The 21,508-nt window shown below is 33.5% G+C and overlaps 1 protein-coding gene and 1 pseudogene across 1 annotated transcript in view; one reads left to right on the top strand and one right to left on the bottom strand.

Annotated features, from left to right (window-relative positions):
• Positions 1 to 21,508, top strand: part of TANC2 (tetratricopeptide repeat, ankyrin repeat and coiled-coil containing 2) — a 347,897-nt gene that overhangs the window by 51,256 nt on the left and 275,133 nt on the right. Inside the window, exon 2 of the mRNA XM_028087521.2 lies at positions 9,399 to 9,493. Coding sequence (XP_027943322.1) covers positions 9,427 to 9,493 — 67 coding nt within the window. The 5' untranslated portion in view covers positions 9,399 to 9,426. The remainder of the gene's footprint in view (positions 1 to 9,398; positions 9,494 to 21,508) is intronic.
• LOC114196735 (U6 snRNA-associated Sm-like protein LSm3 pseudogene) lies at positions 4,968 to 5,326 on the bottom strand (annotated as a pseudogene).

The raw sequence follows: 21,508 nt of genomic DNA, 5'->3' as shown, positions 1-21,508 counted from the left end.
CTTTTACTTTTCCTTATTTTTTTATTTTTTTACTATTTGAAACATTCTCTTCTGATCCTATAGAACTTTAAAAGCACTTCAGTGGTATAGTTTATCCATTAGGCATAGTTCTAATGTCAAGAAACTCGTTTCTAGAATTGGAAAACAAAAAAATAAGAATAAGCCAGTCCACCACAAAACCAAAAATGAGAATAAAAATATCAACCACTCAAAATGGAAAAAGATATAGAAAAAAACTATATATTTTTTAAAAAGCCAGCTTATAGAATAAAACAGGTCCTGTGTGGAAAAGTTAAGGGGAATACCGTGATTATTTAGCCTGAATAGTGCAGAAGTGCTTAATAGTTAATTCGATTTCATCATTATTACATAAACATTTTTATAAAGGGGGATATTGTGCTCCTTTTTTGAATAAAAGAGTAAGTAAAAGTCTTTATGCAGGAGGGATGAACACTGAAAATGAAAATCGATTGTCCACTAAAAAAAATAGTGTAAGAATATATTGAATAATATATTGAGTGTCCAGCCTTGGTGGACCATTAAGAGGAGAATAGTCAATACTTTCAATGGTTTAGACCAGGTGTCACAAACCTGAAAGCTTAGGGGCCATGTGGATAACAAAATGTTTGAATCAGTTAAGTATAAGACAATTAGAAATGATTGGGGGACTGTGAATTGCTTGTTTGTTATCCCTCTTCCAGAGATTTTTTCACTTGCCAGGAATTTGATGATTTCTCCTGAGAGAGTTACCATTTTTAAATTTGGATATATAATTTGGAAAAGTAAGATGAAATTTAGTCATATATTACTATCATAAATCCAATTAGATGGAACTGCCATTTCCCACTTAGCTTCAGTTTTGTGGAGTTTCTGTATTAATATTTTATTACAATAAATTTTTGGATGATGTGTTAACTTGAATAAGAAAGTCATTTTATCAAAATGTAACTATGAGATGGATAATTAGTTTTAAATAAGTATTTTATGTTTCATTTCATTATGCACTTCAGTTTTTATAAAATATTTTAGGACTAGCAAGAAAAAAACCTCTATACTTCAAAAAGTGATCATTGTAATTATTTTATTGCACTCATCATCATTTTCTACTTGAGTTAACTTTATTATCTTGGTTTATTTTTAGATGTGAGGTTTTTATTTATTTTTGGATCCTAGTCTTAGTTTTTGTTCTAACATTAATCTGTGCTGTTACTTTTTTCCTTTTGCAACTTTGAAGAACTGTACATATATATTGGTAAGGTCTGATTTAGGTAGAAGTTTGAAGTATGACTAGAATTTTCTTGTGTTTTTTTCTCATGCAAAAATTTAAACTTGCCTAGGATTTCTGTGTTTCCCTGACATTCTCTGGTGTAATATCACTCAAGGTAGTGCCCATTGTTACAGTTATTTCATAATCTGCTCTTGTTTATTGAAACTTACTTACATTGTCCCCTCTTACCTCCTTAACAGGTTCGCTAGTCTGATGAATGAAGTTTTTGCTCAATTTTTCATTCATTTATTCATTCAAGAAGTGTTGAGAGTCTCCCATGAGCTAGGCATTGAGGATAAAAAGAGTAAGACCAAGTTTCCCCCCAAGGAATTTGATTTAGACAGTGAATGCAAACTGAAGAAATATAATTAATTCAGTCAATATTTATTTGGCACCCACTGTTTACCAGGCATTATTCTCCAGTTATAGGTTTGCACCAATGAATTAAACAAGCAGTTTCCATGTCTTCATGGCAATAAACAAACAGGTATATATCATTTTCAGATAAGAATTTGAAGAAAAATACAGCATAGGAAGAGATGGGTGAGGGCTTTGGAGCATAATTCATGCCACAGAGTTGTTCCCCCTTGAATTAAAGGAGCTGGTCTTTTATATCCCTGTATTAATATCATTGGTGGCTTTGCTTAGCTTAGTCAGTTCTCTGAAGGTGGGAGCACCTCTGAGCCATTCACACCAGAGGAATGGGTGCTCTGATCCTGTAATGGGGATCTGCATAGGATATCACAGAGTCCATTAAAGCAGGATATCTTTTCTTTTCCTCCTCAGTGTGTTTTGTCATAATTTTTCTTGGTGCATTTGTGAAGATTCATCCCAACCTATTACACTATCATACTTTTTTTTTTTAACTCATTAGATTAAGGTAAAAGAAGTTAAAGTATGTGCAAGTGTCACACAAAATAAAAAGCATTATTTCAAAAACCAGAGTCAAATGGAATAATACTTGTGAAACTTTTAATTTGAATCACTAGACTTAGAAATTCTGTAGTTTCGGTTAATGTTTTAAATAGATTTATTGTATCCCTTGTGTAAGCATAGGCACTGAGGAGGGGGACAAAATGCTTGGGTTCAAATATGGTCTTAAGCATTTATTAGCTGTATAATATTAGCATGCTATTTCACTTTTCTTTACCTCAAATTTTTCTTCAAAATGAAGCAAATACCACCCATCTTAAGGGGGTTTTGATGAGGACTAAATGAGATTCTATATGTAGAATATTTTACATATTTTGTTTACATTTGTATGCACAGAAAATCTCATACATAAGAAAATAGTTATTCTCTTTTAGGAAAATAAAAATTGAGGAGTTATAAGATTTACTGTTTAAATGTTATGGCATATTTTAAAATGACGTATATTTCATATATATCATTGCATATAACACAATTTTTTCAAGTCTTTGAAATATTAGTGAAGTAAATCAGACAGAATTTCTACTTCTCAGATAGTCTCTTAAATAAGGGGCAAAAGAAGCTAAGAATAACTCTCAAGATGAATATATTTATTTTTTTAAAATTTTTTTATTGTTATGTTAATCACCATATATTACATCATTTGTTTTTGATGTAGTGTTCCATGATTCATTGTTTGTTCATAACACCCAGTGCTCCATGCAGAATGTGCCCTCTTTAATACCCATCACCAGGCTAACCCATCCCCCTACCCTCCTCCCCTCTAGAACCCTCAGTTTTTTTTTCAGAGTCCCATCATCTCTCATGGTTCGTCTCCCCATCTGACTTACTCCCCTTCATTCTTCCTCTCCTGCTATCTTCTTCTTTTTCTTTTTTCTTAAAATATGTTGCGTTATTTGTTTCAGAAGTACAGATCTGTGATTCAACAGTCTTGCACAATTCACAGCACTCACCGTAGCACATACCCTCCCCAATGTCTATCACCCAGCCACCCCATCCCTCCCACCCCCCACCACTCCAGTAAGACTCAGTTTGTTCCTGAGATTAAGAATTCCTCATATCAGTGAGGTCATATGATACATGTCTTTCTCTGATTGACTTATTTCACTCAGCATAACACCCTCCAGTTCCATCTACGTCATTGCAAATGGCAAGATCTCATTCCTTTTGATGGCTGCATAATATTCCATTGTGTATAAGATGAATATATTTCTTAAATGCTTGAAATATTCTTTTTAGGATTCATCACCTTATTTATCTTCACTGATTAAAAGGGTAAGTTATTTGTTGGTGTTCAGCTATTTTTTTATGTTTTACATTGTATTAGTGACCTTACTAAGCTCACTTACTCTAATAGTTTATAAATTCATTTAGGTTTTCTAAGTATATAATCATATTGTCTGTGAAAGTAGCATTTTTATTTCTTCTTTTCCATTCTTTATATTTCATCTTCTTACCATTTTGTAAAGGCTTAGACTTCCAGGATTATATTTTTTTTTTTAAGATTTTTTTTTTTTAAGATTTTATTTATTTGACAGAGAGAGAGAGACAGTGAGAGAGGGAACACAAGCAGGGGGAGTGGGAGAGGGGGAAGCAGGCTTCCCACAGAGCAGGGAGCCCCATGTGGGACTCGATCCCAACCTGAGCCAAAGGCAGACGCTTAATGATTGAGCCACCCAGGCTCCCCTCCAGGATCATATAGAGTGCAAGTGGTGCTAAGAAGTGGTCACATCATTCATCTCATAAAATATTTTTATTTATTCACCATTAAGTATGATGTTTACTATAGGTTTTAAAAAAGATACGCTTTTATAATATTAAGGAACTTCTAGTTTTGTGCAAGTTTTCTTAGATCATGAATGAGTATTGAATTTCATCAATTACTTTTGCTTCATCTATTGATAATATGATTTATTTCTCTTGTTAATGTGGTAAGCTATATTGATTTTCATATGTTCAGTCATTTTTGTATTTCTAGATTAAGCCCACACTTGGTCCTGATCAGTGAATTGGTAGATTTGATTTTGCCAATATTTTGTTTAGGGTTTTTCCTTCTATGCCAAAAGAGAGGTCTGTGATTTCTTTCTTGTAACTTATTTCTTATAAAAACCATACTGACTTTTGTTATCAAGCTTATGCTGTCTTGGGAAAACAAGTTTGGAAGTGTTCCCTATTTTTAGTGTCTGGAACAATTTGTGTAAGATTGGTATTATTTCTTCTTAAATGCTGGTAGAATGCATTGTTGAAATGATCTGAACCTTGAGTTTCCTTTGTGGGAGTGTGTTTTTAGCGTACATAAAAAATTTCAAATATATAGAAAATTTAACATAATTTTACAGTTAACACATGTATACCCACTACTTAGAATCTACTGTTAACATTTTGCTGTATTTGCTTTATCACTATCTGCCTTCCTATCACCCCTCTATGCATCCATCATTTTATCTTATTTTTTGATGCATTCCAAAGAAATTGGAGACATCATAGGCTTTCTTCTAAATATTTAAGCATGAATGTAATTAAGTAGAGTTCAATGTTTTTTTTTTTTCTTTGTGATCACATTTATTGAAAGGGTTGGAAAAAAATTAAAATGCCCTTTAGCTTAAGAATTTTTTAGTTATCCGCAAATCAACTCGTTTCAGGAGTGGAAGAATCCTTGGTCATTTCTTAATATCAAAATTTATGTAGGTTTCTCTTTTGAATGTCTTCTACATTTAAAGAGGCAATCATACAAAAGCTTCTATATTCCATACATGATAAATTCTTTGTTTCAGCCAACTCTTAAAGGAGGGGCAACTAGTACAACACCATCTCCCCAGACAAAAAGCATTGGAATATTCCGTTTTGTTGATTTATATATCTTTTGATTTATATATCTATATATATTTTGTTGATTTATATATATATAGTATGTTTCCTCATCAATTTCTGTAGTAGTCGCAGTTTCTTCCACATCTCCCAATATCATATTTAAATGCTGATCATAAGCATGTAATCTGCCTCGAAGCTCTCTGTCATTTCTCATTTTCACATAAATTCGCTCATCCAGGCTGAGCCTGATGAGATCCAGGGGCTCTTCTACAGTGTTGGTAGTTTGTTGCTGGTCCACGTCGTCCGCCATGTTTCAAACCCTGGGCCTCAAGTAGAGTTCAATGTTTATTCTTTTCTTTTGAGGTAAAATATATATGGAGTATGAGTCATAAATCTGATGTGAACATTTGCTGAATTTTGACAAATGCATACATCTGTGTATTCCAAACTTCTTCAAGATACAGAATTTACCATCATCTTGGAAAGTTTCGTTGTGCCTTTTCTCAGTTAATCCTCACATTTACCCCCAAGAGACAGCCATTATTCTGATTTTTTTTCTACCATAGATTACTGCATACACTTTTATGTAAGGTTCTTTTATTCAGCATATTATATTTTGAGATTTATCTGTTGTTGATTATATGAATAGTTCATACCTTTTTATTGCTGAGTAGTACCTAACTGAAAATCCCAGTTTATCCATTTTCCTATTGATGGACACATGGGCTACTTTTGGGCTGTTATAAATAAAGCTGCTGTGAAAATTGTTACATTAATCTTTTTATGCACATATGTTTTAATTCCTCCTGGGTAAATATGTAATGTGTGGAGTCCTATGTTAGGAATATGCTTAGCGTTATAATAAACCGCTAGACTTCTGCCTAAAGCAATTGTACTGTTATACCCTTGAAAACAGTATATTAAGAGTTTCAGTTGCTCTTCATCCTCGTCAATACTTGATATTATCAGTCTTTCAAAAGTTTGCTTTTCTGGTGGAGTATAGTGGTAGCTCATTGTAATCTGTATTTTCCCAGTGACAAATTGGGAAAGTTAATCTCTTTCAATATGTGTGTTGGCCATTCATAAACTTTTTATAAGTGTCCAAATTTTTCACCCATTAAAAAATGTGATTGTCTCTTTGTTGGGTTGTAGGTGTTCTTAATATATCTTGGATATCAGTTCTATGTTAGATACATGTTTTGTGAATAATTTCTCCCAGTTTGTGACTTGCCTATTCATTTTGGTTATGTTATTTTTTATGAGTAGATGTTTTTAAAAATTTTAATAAAGCCCAAATATATCCATTTTTTCTTTTATGGTTATTGCTTTCTGTGTTCTAAGAATCCTTTGCCTATCTCTAAATAATAAGGATATTCTCTTGTGTTTTCTTCTAAAAGCTTTATGATTTTAGCGTTCATGTGTTGTTTGACTCTTGATTTATTTTGAATTAATTTTCATATGTAGTGTGAAGCACAGATTAGGATAATTTTTAAAAAATGAATATCTATTCCACCACCACTTGTTGAAAAGACTTCTCTTTACTCATTAATGACTTGGTCCAAAAAAATGACCATGTAAGTGTAGATCTTTTTCTGGACTACCTATTCAGTGTCACTGATCTGTCTGATGATACTTATGAGAGAACCATACTGTCATGATTTCTGGAGATATGGAGTAAGTCTTGAGTTCAGGTCATATAAATGCTCCAGCTTTTTTGTTAGTTTCCAAGATGGCTTTGGATGTTCTAAGCTCTTTGTATTACCATATGCATTTTAGAATGAGCTGCTCAATTTCTACAAAAAAAATGCCTGCTGGAATTTGAGGTTTTGTTGTCTCTTTAGGACATTATAGAGAGAATCAACATTTTGACAATATTGAACTTTCCACTCTATGAACATGGTATATCTCTACTTGTTTAAGTTTTCTTTAATTTTTTAAAGTAACTTTTGTAGTTTTCAGTGTCTTTTATTAAGGGTTTTTGAGTCTGTGTTCATGAGGTATGTGGTCTATAATTTTCTTTTCTTGTAATTTCTGTTAGGTTTTGGAATTAAGATCATACTGCCTTCATATAAAATATGTTTGGAAGTATTTCTTCTATTAAGGAAACTGTATAAAATTGGTATTGTTTGTACCTTTAAACAGTAGACTTCACCAGTGAAATAATCTGGCCCTGTAGTTTTCTTTCTGGGAGGAGTTTTGATAAGTTCAATTTCTTTAATAGAGATAGGCCTGCTTCAGATTTTCTGCTCAATTTTTGGTCAGTTTTGATAAGTTGTATTTTTCAAAGAATTTGTTTTATGTAAAACATTAAATTTGGTGTAAAGTTGTCATAGTATCTACTTACTTAAAACAGCCTTTAGTTCTGAAATGGTGTCCCCTATTCCTTTTTAATGTTGGCAGTTTCTCTCTGTCTCTGTCTCTGTCTCTCTTTCTCTCTCTCTTTTTTTTTTTTTATTAGCTTTGCTAGGGATTTATTAATTTTACTACTTTTAAGAAATCAAATGTTTTGCTTCATTGATTTTATCTGTTTGGGATTTGTTTTCTATTTCATTCATTTCTACTCTTGTTCTTTCCTTTTGCTTTCTTTGATTTGCTGTTTGTTTTGAACTTTTTGAAATAGAAGCTTAGATACTGATTTCATCCTTCTCTTCTAATACATGCATTCTTTACATTTGTTTACAAGCATTGTTTTAGTTTCATTCTCAGTGTTTCCATAGTTTATATTTTCATTATAATTTATTGCAAATATTTTAAAATTTCCATTGTGATTTATATACTTTTATTTTTTGACTCATAGGTTATTTAGAAGTATGTCACTTAATTTTCAAGCAGTAGGGGAGTTTCTCAATTTTTAAAAATTATTCACTTCTAGCTTAATTGCCTTGTAGTTAGAGAATATATTCTCAAAGACTTAAGTCCTTTGAAATGTATTGAGACTTGCTTTATGACTCAGCCTGTGGTTCATTTTGGTATGTATTTTGTGTATAATTTGTATATTCTGTTTTTATTTGAAAGAATACACTATATTAAGTCTAGTTGGTTAATTATGTAGTTCAAATTTATATCTCATAAAAACTTTTTTTCATCTGCTTGATCTTGTAGCTATTGACAAAGGTGTGTTAGTCTTCCATGTGATTATGGATTTGTCCATATTCTCTATTAGTTTTGTATATTTTTGCTTTATATATTTTTAAGCTTTTAATTGGGTCCATTCATACTTAGAAGTATGATATTTTTTGTTGGTTTGACTTTTCATTTCAAACATTTTAAAATTGTGAATAGATTTCTTGGTTGGTGCCTGTTTTCTTTCAGAATTTTTAGGAAGTCCATTGTCTTCTACCATTCTTAATTTCTATTGAAAGTTATTTCTGTCTGTTGATTTTTGCTTATTTAAATTTTTTATTTTTTTCCTCTAGCTCTTTAAAGATTGATTTATGTTAGGAAATTCTTTGTTGTTATTATTTCAAATATTGGTTCTTTCTTATTTTCTCCTTTCTTCTGGGATTTCAGTGATATGTATGGTAGAACCTTTCAGTGGATTCCATATTCTCTCACATTTTTTTCAACCTTTATTTCTCAGTGCTTTGGTTTGGATATTTTTTGTTAGCCTCCATTTTAGTTCATGTTTATTCTGTTTAGTCTGCTGGAGGCACCAAGTACTGACAACACTTTTCAGAAATTTTGCTATGAAGAGTTAGGATGTAGGAGCAGTAATTGGACCATGTGGGAATAAAGAGAGGGACTTGCTTATTTGTTTTTGGTTAGGACATACTACCATCTTTCTGTTATGATTGGAATGATTCAATAGGGAGAAAAAAATTAAAGCTGTGTGAGAAAGAAAAGGAAGATGGTCTTTGGCTAAAAGTCCCTGAGGAGGTGAGAGAGGACATAATCCAAAGCACAACTGGAAGAATTTTCCTTTTGATAGAAGTGGGACATAAAAAGGATAGGCACTCATTCATGTATATTAGTGGTCTTTGAGGTGAATTCTGGCTTGGTCAATGGAAAATGTGCACCTTCTGGAAGTTTCTAGACTCTTAAACTTTGGGGATGTGTGTGTTGGGCCTATGGGAAAGTTGTCCACGAATAGGAGAGTCAGGGAAAGGGTAGGCTGTATTTATAGCTACCCAATTCTTTATCTATGGTTACTTTATTCTATGGTGAGTACATTCTTTGTACCCTTATTGATATCTACCTTTATCTCTTAGGATACTCAAAGTATTATAGTATTTAAGTTAAATTAATTAGATGTTTTTGTCAAATTGTTAAAATTTCTGTACTATATATTTAAACACAGTTCCTGATAGTGCATTTAAAATTAATTATTAATAGTATTTTGAGTAGAAAATCAAGTTTTCTAATGTATTTTCCCGTATTTTTTCTTTTATAGTTTTTTTGAGTACTAGAACACCACAACCATGTTTCGGAATAGTCTCAAGATGCTTCTTACTGGAGGGAAATCGAGTCGTAAAAACAGATCAAGTGGTAAGTGACTATGTTACATTTATTCTGTGTGATATTTTAGAAAGGGAAGTTCTATTAGGGATCTGAATTGATGCTACAGCGTTATATATTTATTTATTAAATGGTTTATTTGATTTAGAAAAAAAGAAAGTTTACATTCCTCTAGGCTGTCATACTCTTTAATTAAGAGGTAAGAACACTTGAATACTTATCAAGAACAGTCAGATAAAGGAAAGTTTGTGGAGGAAACATATTTATTTAAAATACATGAGAGAGTAATGCCTCTGTGCACTACTTATCAAAAACTTTCTAGACCTAAATTTACTTTTTGAATTAACATGTGAAATTATTTCAGTCCTAGGCACTCTTTGGGGAATGAGACTGTTAAAACAAACTATCCTCAGAGGGTTGTACAGGAAGTGAAATACAAATTTTAGATTTCTACAGTCATTAAAATAAAGTTTATAAAGGTTGGTTTAAGAATAAGGAGATAATTCTTAGGCTTTTAAGGTCAAAACAAACAAACTATATATACTCTTTTGGAGAAATGTTGATGAGAGATGTACTAAATATTTGTTTTCTGCTGGTGGGTTATAAATATTTATTCTTTTAATCTTTTCAGTTTCCCAATTTTTCTGCATCTTACAAGTTATTTTTTTGATAGTTTTGAGATTTGCCTTATAGTTCAGCATATGATCAATTTTGGTGAATGTTTTGGATTTCACCTGAAAATAATGTGGATTCTGAAATTATTGGGTGCAGTTTAGTTAGTGGTGGTACTCAAATATTTTATCCTTTTTTATTTTAAAGAAATTATTTACTGAGAAAGATATGATTAAATCTCACACTAGGATTATTGAATTGTCTGTTTCTCCTTCTTGTTCCTGACAGTTTTTGCTTTATATATTTAGAGGCTATTTTATAAGATACATTGAAATTTAGAATTGCTTTATCTTCCTGGTGAATTTGACTGTTTCACCATAATGAGATGTCCTCTTTATTTCTAATAATGTCTTTTGTTTGAAAGCTGACTTTGTCTAATATTACTATAGCTACCCTAACTTTTTCTTGATTAGTGTTTGCATAGTATGATTTGTTCTATTCTTTTACTTACAGCATTTCTATATGATTATACTGTTAATAGAATATATTGAGCTTTCTTCTTTTATTCATTCAGACAAGTTTTTTCTCTTAAGGGAGATGTTGGTTAATCCACATTAATTCAACCAATGATATATTTGGATTTAAATATAACATATTACAATGTATTTTCTAATTGTCCTGCCTGTTCTGTGTTCTTTTTCCTTTCTTGCTTTATTTTAGATTGATCAAAAACATTTTTTATTATTCCATAGCTCTTCTTTTTGACCTGGAAATTACATATTCTTGTAATTCTTTCTGTGGTTACCTTAAAGATTCAGATATCAATTTAAGTTTGATGTCAATTGGTACTTTTACTTTCTTCTTGGACAGTGCAAGAGCATTAGATTCTTTTCACCTGCGTATGTATTTTAAACTCCACAAGACATTATTACTGTTTTATGTAGTCACCACTATTTAGGTTTACTTACATATTTGATCATTACATTGATTTTCTTTCCTTCCTTCCTCCCTCACTTTCTTCTAGATGGGATAACCTTTTTTTTTTTTGTCTGGAGAAGACTCTATCATTTCCTTCCTGTGGCAGATTTACTTATCTTTATGTGAAAATATCCTCATTTTGTCTTTATTTTTTGTAGGATATTTTTGCTGGGAGTAGAATTCTAGGTTGGCAGTTATCTTCTTTCAGCACTTTCAAATATAGTTCATTGTCTTCTGGCTCCTTGAATTATTTCTGGTGAGAAGTCAGTTGTTAGTCTGCTGCTTCCTTAAAGGTGATCTGTCTTTTTTCTCCTTTTTTTTAGTTTTCTAGGTTTATACTGATGTGCCTAGGAGTGGTTTTCTTTTTTCTTCCCTTTTTTTTTTTTTTTTAATTATTGAAGTACAGTTGACATACAATGCTATATTAGTTTCAGGTATACAACCTACTCATTGCTCACCATGGTAAGTGTAGTCACCATCTGTTGCCATACAACATTATTACAGTATTACTGACTATATTCCCTATACTGTATTTTCTATCTCTGTGACTTATTTTATGTACCTCTTGATCTCCTTTACCTGTTTTGCCCATCCCCCAAACCCCTCCCTTTTGGCAGCCACCAGTTGGTTCTCTGTATTTGTGAATTTGTTTCTGTTTGTTTATTTGGTTGGTTGGTTTTGTCTTTTAGATTCCACATATCAGTGAAAACAAATAGTATTTTTCTTTCTCTGTCTGACTCATTTCACTTAGTATAATATCCTGTTCCATTTTCTTTTTTTTTAAGATTTTATTTATTTATTTGACAGAGAGTACACAAGCAGGGGGTAGTGGCAGAGGAAGAGGGAGAAAGCAGGCTCCTCACTGAGCAGGGAGCCCGATGCAGGGCTTAATCCCAGGTCTCCAGGATCATGACCTGAGCCGAAGGCAGACACTTAACTGACTGAGCCACTCAGGCGACACTTTTAGTGTGTATTTCTTAAGGACAAGGAGATTCTTTTACATAACCACAGTATAGTTATCAATCTCAAACAGATTAACATTGATATAATGCTTTTATCTAATCTACCATTTTCCAAATTTTGTCAATTACCCAGTAATTTCCTTTGTGGAATTTTCCCCTTTGTTTCCAAGATCTCATCAGGATAAGGCATTGCATTACTTGTCATATCTTTTTATTCTCATTCAATTTGAAGTAGTTTCTCTGCCTTTTTAGACAGTTTTGTAGAATAAAGGCTCTCTCTCCCTTTGAAAATAAGCAGAATGCCCCTAATTTTGTGTTTTTGTTTTTTTTTTATGATTAGATGCAGGGTATGTATCTCTGGTCTGAATGTTACCTAAATGCATGGTTTTTCTTTGTGGGGCATCACAACCAGAAGCAGACAGTGTCTCTCTGTCATTCATTAGTGATTCTGATGACCAATCAAGGTATTCTCCAGGTTTTTCTGCTATATGGATACTGATTTTCCCCTTTCAACTTAAAAACAATTGACAGATGCACACCATTTTATTCTTTATATGGTTTCCAGTTCTTTGTCAGCATTCTCAGTCTTGTCTCTTATCTCCCCAAATGTAGTAAATATGTATATTTTTAAAATTTTTTATAAAGATTTTTATTTATTTATTGAGAGAGAGAGAGAGAGAGAATGGTAGAGAGAGAGCATGAGAGGGAAGAAGGTCAGAGGGAGAAGCAGACTCCCCGCTGAGCAGGGAGCCTGATGCCGGACTCGATCCCGGGACTCCAGGATCATGACCTGAGCCGAAAGCAGTTGCTTAACCGACTGAGCCACCCAGGCGCCCAGTAAATATATATATATATCTATGTTTATCTAAAAATCTGTGTCTGATAACTAAATATGTCTGTTTTTGTTGTCTTTTTCTTGGTTCTTACTAATGTTATTTCGTTTCCTCCTGCGTCTAGTTAATTTTTTGGAGTAAGCATTTTATTTTGGATGAAATTTAGATTAAAAAAAGATTTTATTTATTTATTTGACAGAGAGAGAGAGAGATAGAGAGAGAGAGCACAAATGGGGAGAGCAGCAGGCAGAGGGAGAGGGAGAGGCAGGCTCCCTGCCAAAGCAAGGAGCCTGATGCGGGGCTCGATCCGAGGACCCTAGGATCCTGACCTGAGCCAAAGGCAGACGCTTAACTGACTGAGCCACCCAGGCACCCCTGGATTAAATTTAAATTTAAAGAAAAGTTACAAAGATAGTACAGCTAATTCTCCTACACCTCTTACCCACTTTTATCCATTGTTGCATTTTTTTTATTGTGGTCCATTTGTCTGAACTAAGAAACCAACGTTGGTACACTACTGTTTATTAACCTCCAGATTTTTATTTGGATTTCATTAGTTTTTCCATTCATGTCCTCATTCTGCTTCAGAATCCAATCCAGAGAACTACATTGCATTTAGTTATTTTGTCTCCCCAGACTGAGTTTGGCAGAAGACAATAATTGACATCATTCCACTGGTCACTTTTTGATTACACACACACACACACTCATATGTATCAGAGATCCAAGCTGCTTCCAGATTTGACATTTAAAGAAATGGTTTGTCCAAAATTTGTTTTGTGGCCTAGAACCATGATTTTCTTAGACACCTTTAGCTGTTCACTTTTGACACCAGCACCAGCATTTTCTCTCACTTCACAACTACTATCTCATATGAGATAACTATAGAAATCAATAAAGCCTTAATAGGATGCAGTTGTGGATAGTCTTTTTGCCTGAGTACCAGATAAGTAACTTATATATACATACTACTCTTATTAAAGGTAGGCATCCTATTTTCACTTTAGCGAAATTACAAATTATTATATGCTAGGCTTCTGAGTAGTACTGCTCTGGTAGAGATATTAGTAAATTCATACATGTCAAGGTTCTACTGTAGTAGTAAAGCTAATTCCTTTGATTTACTAGGTATTTCATTATGTCAGTAATGATTTTGGGGGGTCTTATTTTAGTATTTATTCTTCTCCATGGTTTTTCATGTAAAATGTTTATAATTTAGAGTAGTTATAAGTTAGTTATAAAAATAGTGCTTTGTATTCTGTATGAAAAGAACCCTATTGTAGAGAAGCAGTACTTTTCTTCAAACGTACTCCAAGGCAGGAAATTCTAGAGCAAGAATAAATTTTATATTTAAAAAAAAGTGTGCTTATGGAATGACATCATTAGTGTTTTCATCATTACTTTTTTTAATTGTTAACAAATAATTGGGTGGACTTTATTCTTTATATTAACTTTTGTTCATAGCTTATTTTTAGATTAATAAGGTGAGTTTTCTCATAGGCATAATTATTGTTTTGTATTAGAAAACCAACTTAGTATTAGTTTAAAAAGAATTTGTAATAAAGGGAATTTGTTATAATTTGTCTTTTAAATAGTTGATCTGAACTTTTGTGTAGGCCACTGGATAAATATTTCATAGAAATAGATTTTATATCATATAATAACAAATGAATTTTCTCAGGCAATGTTTTTTCCCAAGGATGTGTGAATATCAGCTTTGAATTTTATAACTTAATTCATATTTTCCATGTAAGAATTGTTTTTGATGCATGTGGGACTAGGTACTCCTAAGTTTTTATGAAAAAACAATTATATGACTCTCTTGAATTATGAGTTATAAAGGAAATCTTTGTGTTTCTATGCTGTTTAAAAGTTCTGTGTTTATATCTTTTCTTAACTTTGTCTTAACCTTATTACTTAAAATCATGCAAGTAATTAGTAAAAGTTAAAATATGCTTCTTTGATATATGCCAGTGCTATTGCTTGGTATCACTGTAATGGTAAACCATCATTCAAGTATGAGCAGGAAAAATAACTGCTAACTTCAGATATTCAAGGACTCAGAAAGTGTAGTACCCCAAGTGTAACAAAGCTGTTGGGAGAAACAAACTTGAGGCTGTCTCCCAGCAAAGTAAAAAATAAATGTGAAGAAGGCAGGAGGTATAGAAAGAAAAGTAAGTCAAAGTAAGTGAGTAAAACTTAGAGTTAAATACAAATAATCACCAGGGATGCCTGGGTGGCTCAGTTGGTTAAGCATCTGCCTTCGGCTAAGTCGTGATCTCTGGGTCCTGGGATCGAGCCCCGTGTTGGGCTCTCCTGCTCAGCAGGGAGTCTGCTTCTCCCTCTCTCTCTGCTCTCCACACCCCCGCTCGTGCTCTCTCTCTCTCTCTCAAATAAATAAATAAAATATTTAATAAATAATCACTGATAATGTACTACAACAAGTAGAGTTTATGTCAGGAATGCAAAAATGTTGGTATATCAGAAAATCAACAGAAGTTTTTAACTTAGAAAAAATTTTAGGGGCGCCTGTGTGGCTCAGTCAGTTAAGCGTCTGCCTTCAGCTCAGGTCATGATCCCAGAGTCCCAGAATCCAGCCCCATGTCTGGCTCCCCACTCAGTGGGGAGTCTGCTTCTCCCTTTGCCTCTACCCCCTCTGCTCGTGCTCTCTGTCTCTCAAACAAATAAAATCTTTAAGAAAAAAATTTAAAAACCGTATTGTATCATTATATCCTGAAATAGCATTTTATAAAACTGAGCAGTCATTAAAAACATCATCAAATAGAAAAAACGTACTTTAAATATAATAAAGACTAGTCACCAAATCCAACATCTAAGCATTATATTGAACAAAGAAATATAGCAGCCACTTCTATTAAAACAGAAATGTGATAATGATTTCTCCTGTTACCACTTTTTTTCACAGTTGTTTGGAAAGTTCTAGTATACAATAAAGACACGAAGATAAAATTACTAGTATAAATATTGGAAAAGAAAAGACAGTGTCATCTTTATATTAGAAGCATTTGCTATTGGTAGTTTTTTCCTTTTTCTCCCCCCCCTTTTTTGTCTGTAAACCGTTGAAGTTAGTTAAAATCTTCATTGCTCTATGAATAGTGAATGTTCATAATATATACAATATTATTTAATGCAGAAATATATACAATAGTATATATATAAAGAAATATATACAATAGTATTTAATGCAAATATACTGTAAAAATATCTTTTCCCTTCCAGGGACAGCATGTTTTATTTCACTGATAAACCGTGAAATTACAACCTAAGTTTTTCAAGGATTTTTACCTTTTCTGTAATGTGTTCTAACAAAATTTGGTTAAAAAATACAGTCCCATTTAATAAGAGGACAACATTTTACTTGTTTAATTTAGGGCTGTAAAATCTTTTGTAATACAACCTAACCCTGTCATATTTTTGTTCTTTACTATTTGCCTTTCTGTTTCTCTGCCCATCAATTTGTTCAATTTGTGATTGGCTGTTGAGATACTCTTATGAAATTCGTTTGTCCTTGCCAATTAAGATAGGTTGGCATGGAACTTGAGGTGAAAAGTCATTAGAGGAAGTGAGAGAATGTGGTCATATAATAGAGAATAAGGATTCTTACTTGGGTGGTAGAGGACAGGGAGCTATAAAAATTAATGTGCCCGGAGAATGAAAAAAGTGGTGAGCAACCTTGAAATTGCATCTTGAAACAGGTCTGATTTGACTGGTTTTGTTTATATTTCTGATATTTGTAGCAGTTCAGAATTAAGGACACTTCTCACCAGATAGGCACATACACTCACACTCATGTTTTCACATTGATTCTCAGTTTAGTTTTCATCCTCTTTTTTCAAAGTTGTTTTAGAGTTGTGCTAACTTCACAAGATGAATTGTCATGGATTTCGTCTTTCGCTGTGTGTTATGTATCATATAAATTATTTATTCCTTGTAAGGTTAGTAGAACTCATACATAAAAATGGCTGGCCACATATGTTCCTTGTTCTTTTTTCCCCTGCTTCCTGTCTTTTTTAAGATTTATGAAATTTTTTTTTTGAAAAAATTTTTTATATTCTATCCATTTTCTTGGTATTTTAGCTATATCTTCTTGGAATTTTTTTAAAGAGATTACACAAGGGATTACAGCATGCATCTTTAACTTTATATGGTTTAACTTGAATTTTTATTTTACTACTTTGTTAGCACTGTAATGACCTTATGATATTTAATTCTCTTTATATCCCAATCTTTGTTATCTTATATTTTACAAAATGGAGTTTTATCTTGGATTCTTCTTCACCCTGCAGAATTTCCTTTGCTTTTCTTGAAGCATAGGTCTGCCGGCAGTGAATTATCTCAGTTCTTGTTTTCCCATGATGTTTTTATTTTACCTTCATTTTTGAAGCTTATTTTCCCTAGGTATGAAATTTTAGATTGGTAATTTTTTTCTTTCAACACTTTAAAGATGTTATTCTATTATCTTTTGACTCTTATTGTTTCTGATGGAAGGTCAGCCATCATTTGTGTTGTTTCTCCTCGCCCCCTCCCCCCAAAAAACTTGGAATGTAATGTGACTTATTATTTAATTTGGTCTGTTTGCTTTAATTTTTTTTTCTTCATTTTGGCTCTTAGCACTGGGCTATGATATTGCCTAGGGATATGGCTTTCTTTCTGTTATCTTTTTCGGATTTCAGAGAGCTTTAGTTTATGTGTTGATGTCTCATCAATTGTGGAAAACCTTAGCCATTATTTCTTAAAGTATTTCTTTTTTTTTTTTTCCATCTGTGTTTTGGAACTTTAGTTTCTATATATTAGATTCTTTGATGTTATCCCTCATGAATATGGAACTGTGTTCTTTTTGTTTTTGGAGTTTTTTTTTTTTTCCTCTTTGGTTAATTTATGTTGGCCTGTTTTCATGTTTTTTGATACTTTCTTCTCCTGTGTCCAGTCAGCCTTTAAGCCCCGTTAGTTAATTCTAACTTAGATAGCATTTTTCAGTTATAGAATGTTCATTTGGCTCTTTTAAAGATAATTACATTTCTCTACTGAAATTTTCAACCCATTTTTTTGTTTTGTTTTTAACCTTTTTTCTTAACTTATACATAATAGCTCAAAATAATAGCTTAATAGCTGATGTCTCTGCTAAGACATGGAGGTCATATGTGCATCTGCTTCTATTAATTATTTTGCCACTTGGTTATGGATCATATTTTCCCACTTCTTCATACATCTCAACATCTTTCTTTTGTTTATCAGACATTGTATTTAAAAGAACTATAGTGTCTGGAGTAAATAATATTTTTCTCCAGGGAAGGAAAGCCTTTTCTTATATAAGGCGTATGTGATGAGAGTCTGATCTTTTGGATTTGATGGACTGTTGAAGTGGATAAGGGCTAGGTGATAGTTTAGTTTGTTTCAATTCACATTTATTCCATATATCTAGGGTGAGATCTCTTCTTTGTGTTTGTCAGTCCTCACCCTTTAGCAGGACTCTGGCTAATTCCACCTGATTATGAGGTTGTCACCAACTCTGCTGTCAGGCTTTTAGTCCTCCATGTTGTTGCCACCATGAACTTGATAGAAATCCTATGTGGAGAATCACTGGGCATGGACACCTAGCTTTGAATATAGGATTCCTTCATCTTCTCTATCAGGAGCTGGTGAACTGTGGCCTACAGGCTAAATCTGGCCTACCACCTGTTTTTGTAAATAAAATTTTATTGAGACATAGCCATACTCACTTGCTTATGTTTTGTCTGTGTCTGCTTTCATGTTACAAGAGCAGAATTCTGTAGTTATAACAGAGACTAAAATGTTTAATATTGGGGCACCTGGGTGGCTCAGTGGGTTGGGTGTCTGCCTTTGGCTCATGTCATGATCCTGGAGTCCCAGGATTGAGCCCCCTGTCAGGCTCCCTGCTCAGTGGGGAGTCTGCTTCTCCCTCCCCCTGCTCCTCTCTCTCTCTCTCTCTCTCTCTCTCTCAAATAAATAAATAAATAAAATGTTTAATATCTGGCTCATCAGAGAAAAATTTGCTAGCCCCTGTTTTATACCATCAAGCCAGTTCACACAATAGATAAAAATTTTGCTAATTTCTCTTTATCACACTGGAATCTCTGCCTGTAGCAGACCAGTCTTCCTCCTACTACTCATGCGTTGATTTTGTAAGTGACCATAGCAATCTTAAATAAACTTCATCAGATCATATCACCCCTAATCTTAGAACCCTACAATCGGTCTCAGTAGATCTTAGAATAAAGTTAAAAGTCTTTCACTAAGCTTATAGAGCCCTTGGTAATATAAACACCGCTTAATCCCCAACCTTCTTCTTTTTTTTTTAAATAGACTTTAAGAGGGCGCCTGGGTTGCTCAGTTGGTTGAGCATCTGACTCTTGATTTTGGCTTAGGTCATGATTTGGGGTTGTGAGATTGAGCCTCATGTGGGGTTCCATGCTCAGGTCAGCATGGGGTCTGCTTGGGATTCTCTTTTTCCCTCTCCCTCCACCCCTCCCCCTGCTTGTGCATGTGCACGCTCTAAATAAATAAATAAATACAATCTTAAAAAAAAATAGACTTTAGGGGCACCTGGGAGGTGCAGTTGGTTAAGTGTCCAACTCCTGGTTTCAGCTCAGGTAGTGATATCAGGGTTGTGAGATTTGAGCCCTGCATTAGGCTCAATGCTCAGAGCGGAGTCTGCTTGAGAATCTCTTTCCCTCTGCCCCTTCTGCTTGTGCTCTCCTTCTTTCTCTAAAATAAATAAATAAATCTTTAAAAAAAAGTAAAATAGACCTTATTTTTTAGATCACTTTTAGGTTCATGGCAAAATGAGGGGAAAATACAAGGGCGCCTGGGTGGCTCAGTCGTTAAGCATCTGCCTTCAGCTCAGGTCATGGTCCCAGGGTCCTGGGATCGAGCCCCACATCGGGCTCCCTGCTCCGCGGGAAGCCTGCTTCTCCCCTCCCACTCCTCTCTCGCTGTGTCTCTCTCTGTCAAATAAATAAAATCTTAAAAAAAAAAATGAGGGGAAAATACAGAGATTTCCCACATACCTCTGCTGCCACACATGCGTATAATACTCACTGGTTTCTCCTCTCAGTCTTCTCACTGGTCTTCCTTTTCGCCCCCTACCATGTTCAGACTCCATCTCATTACCATTTGTGTCCTGAGAGTAGATACCATTTTTTGAGATATTTTACTTTGTTTGGTTTGCGTTATGGTCACTCTTTCTTGTAAGTGTAAGCCCTACAAGTTTACTGACTGTTTTCCAGCATCTAGAATATGCCTAGAAATTAGTAGATCTATAAATATTTGCTGAATGAATGAACAAATATACTGTTTTCTCTGACTCACTATCATCTGTCCTCACTCTCATCCGGCTGCCATAGTAATTTTTTTAGCTAAAAAATTCTTAGCTTGACAGGACCTGACCTCACCTAACTTCTCAAGCCTTACTCCTTGTAATTCTTATTTCTTTTCCCTGTAATTCTTATTAAGAAACTTTCTACTTTTTCTAAATCAGACTTCATAATGCTTTTTATTATTAATGCTGTACCCCTTTGATCATGACATTCACTCTGGAATAAACTTGCCACTTCGAGTTACCTCTTAAATCCTATCTAATTAATCATTAAAGTCCAGCTTATGTCTTATTTTGGTTCACAGTTATCAGTCTTTTGTCTCATGTGCTATAGTGCTTATTGCCTGTATTCCTAATATGAAACTTGTATTGTTTATGAACTTTCTAGAAATGTTTTCCTGATACAGATAGTTTAACTATCTTAAGGGTAAGGGACGTACACTTCTTTCTGTCCTCCCATCAGTTCAGACTGTCACTGTATTTATATATATATCCATATTTCATTGAATGTGAATATAAGAGGTCATGTACTATGGTAAGCACTGTGAATTGTGTAAGATTGATGAATCACAGACATGTACTTCTGAAACAAATAATACATTATATGTTAAAAAAAAAGATAGTAGGAAGGGAAAAATGAAGGGGGGGAAATGGGAGGGGGAGACGAACTACGAGAGACTGTGGACTCTGAGAAACAAACTGAGTTATAGAGGGGCGGGGGGTGGGGGGGAATGGGTTAGCCTGGTGGTGGGTATTAAAGAGGGCACATATTGAATGAAGCACTGGGTGTTATATGCAAACAGTATATCATGGAACACTACATCAAAATAAATAAATAACGTAAAAAAAATAAGAGGTTATGTAAAGTTATTGTCTTTGATGAAGCATGTATTGAGCAACTGGTACCTTACATTTGCATACGTTCTGTTTCACAAAGGCAGATGACTTTAACATATATTACCTCATTTAATCTTAATAGCAAATACCATGTCAGTTTACAGATGAGAGAAAAAAGACTTGCTCAAGATAAAAAGACTTTCTCAAGTGTCTACAGCTAGTAGACAGCCGTAGTAGAAACTTGAATTTTCATTCTTCATATATTGCTGTCACTGAATAAATGAGACAGTTAGTAATGGAATTAAGTCTAAACCGAGATCTGAAAACTTTATCTTTTCTTTGAAGTAGCAAGTTGGATGTTAAGAGATCTTAAATTGCTAAGGATTATGTCAAAGCAACAAATAGGCAAGAGTTTAGTGGCTTCTTGTGGTAATTGAGTTTTTTTTTTTTTTAAGTTGTGTGCATT

The sequence above is a fragment of the Eumetopias jubatus genome, unplaced genomic scaffold (genome assembly GCF_037043125.1).
Source record: "Eumetopias jubatus isolate StellerSeaLion01/CBP00866 unplaced genomic scaffold, mEumJub1_p1.0 scaffold_10, whole genome shotgun sequence".
Classification (NCBI taxonomy): Eukaryota; Metazoa; Chordata; class Mammalia; order Carnivora; family Otariidae; genus Eumetopias; species Eumetopias jubatus.
Note: the sequence above shows the minus strand (reverse complement) of the source record. Positions and strands in the feature narration are given on the sequence as shown.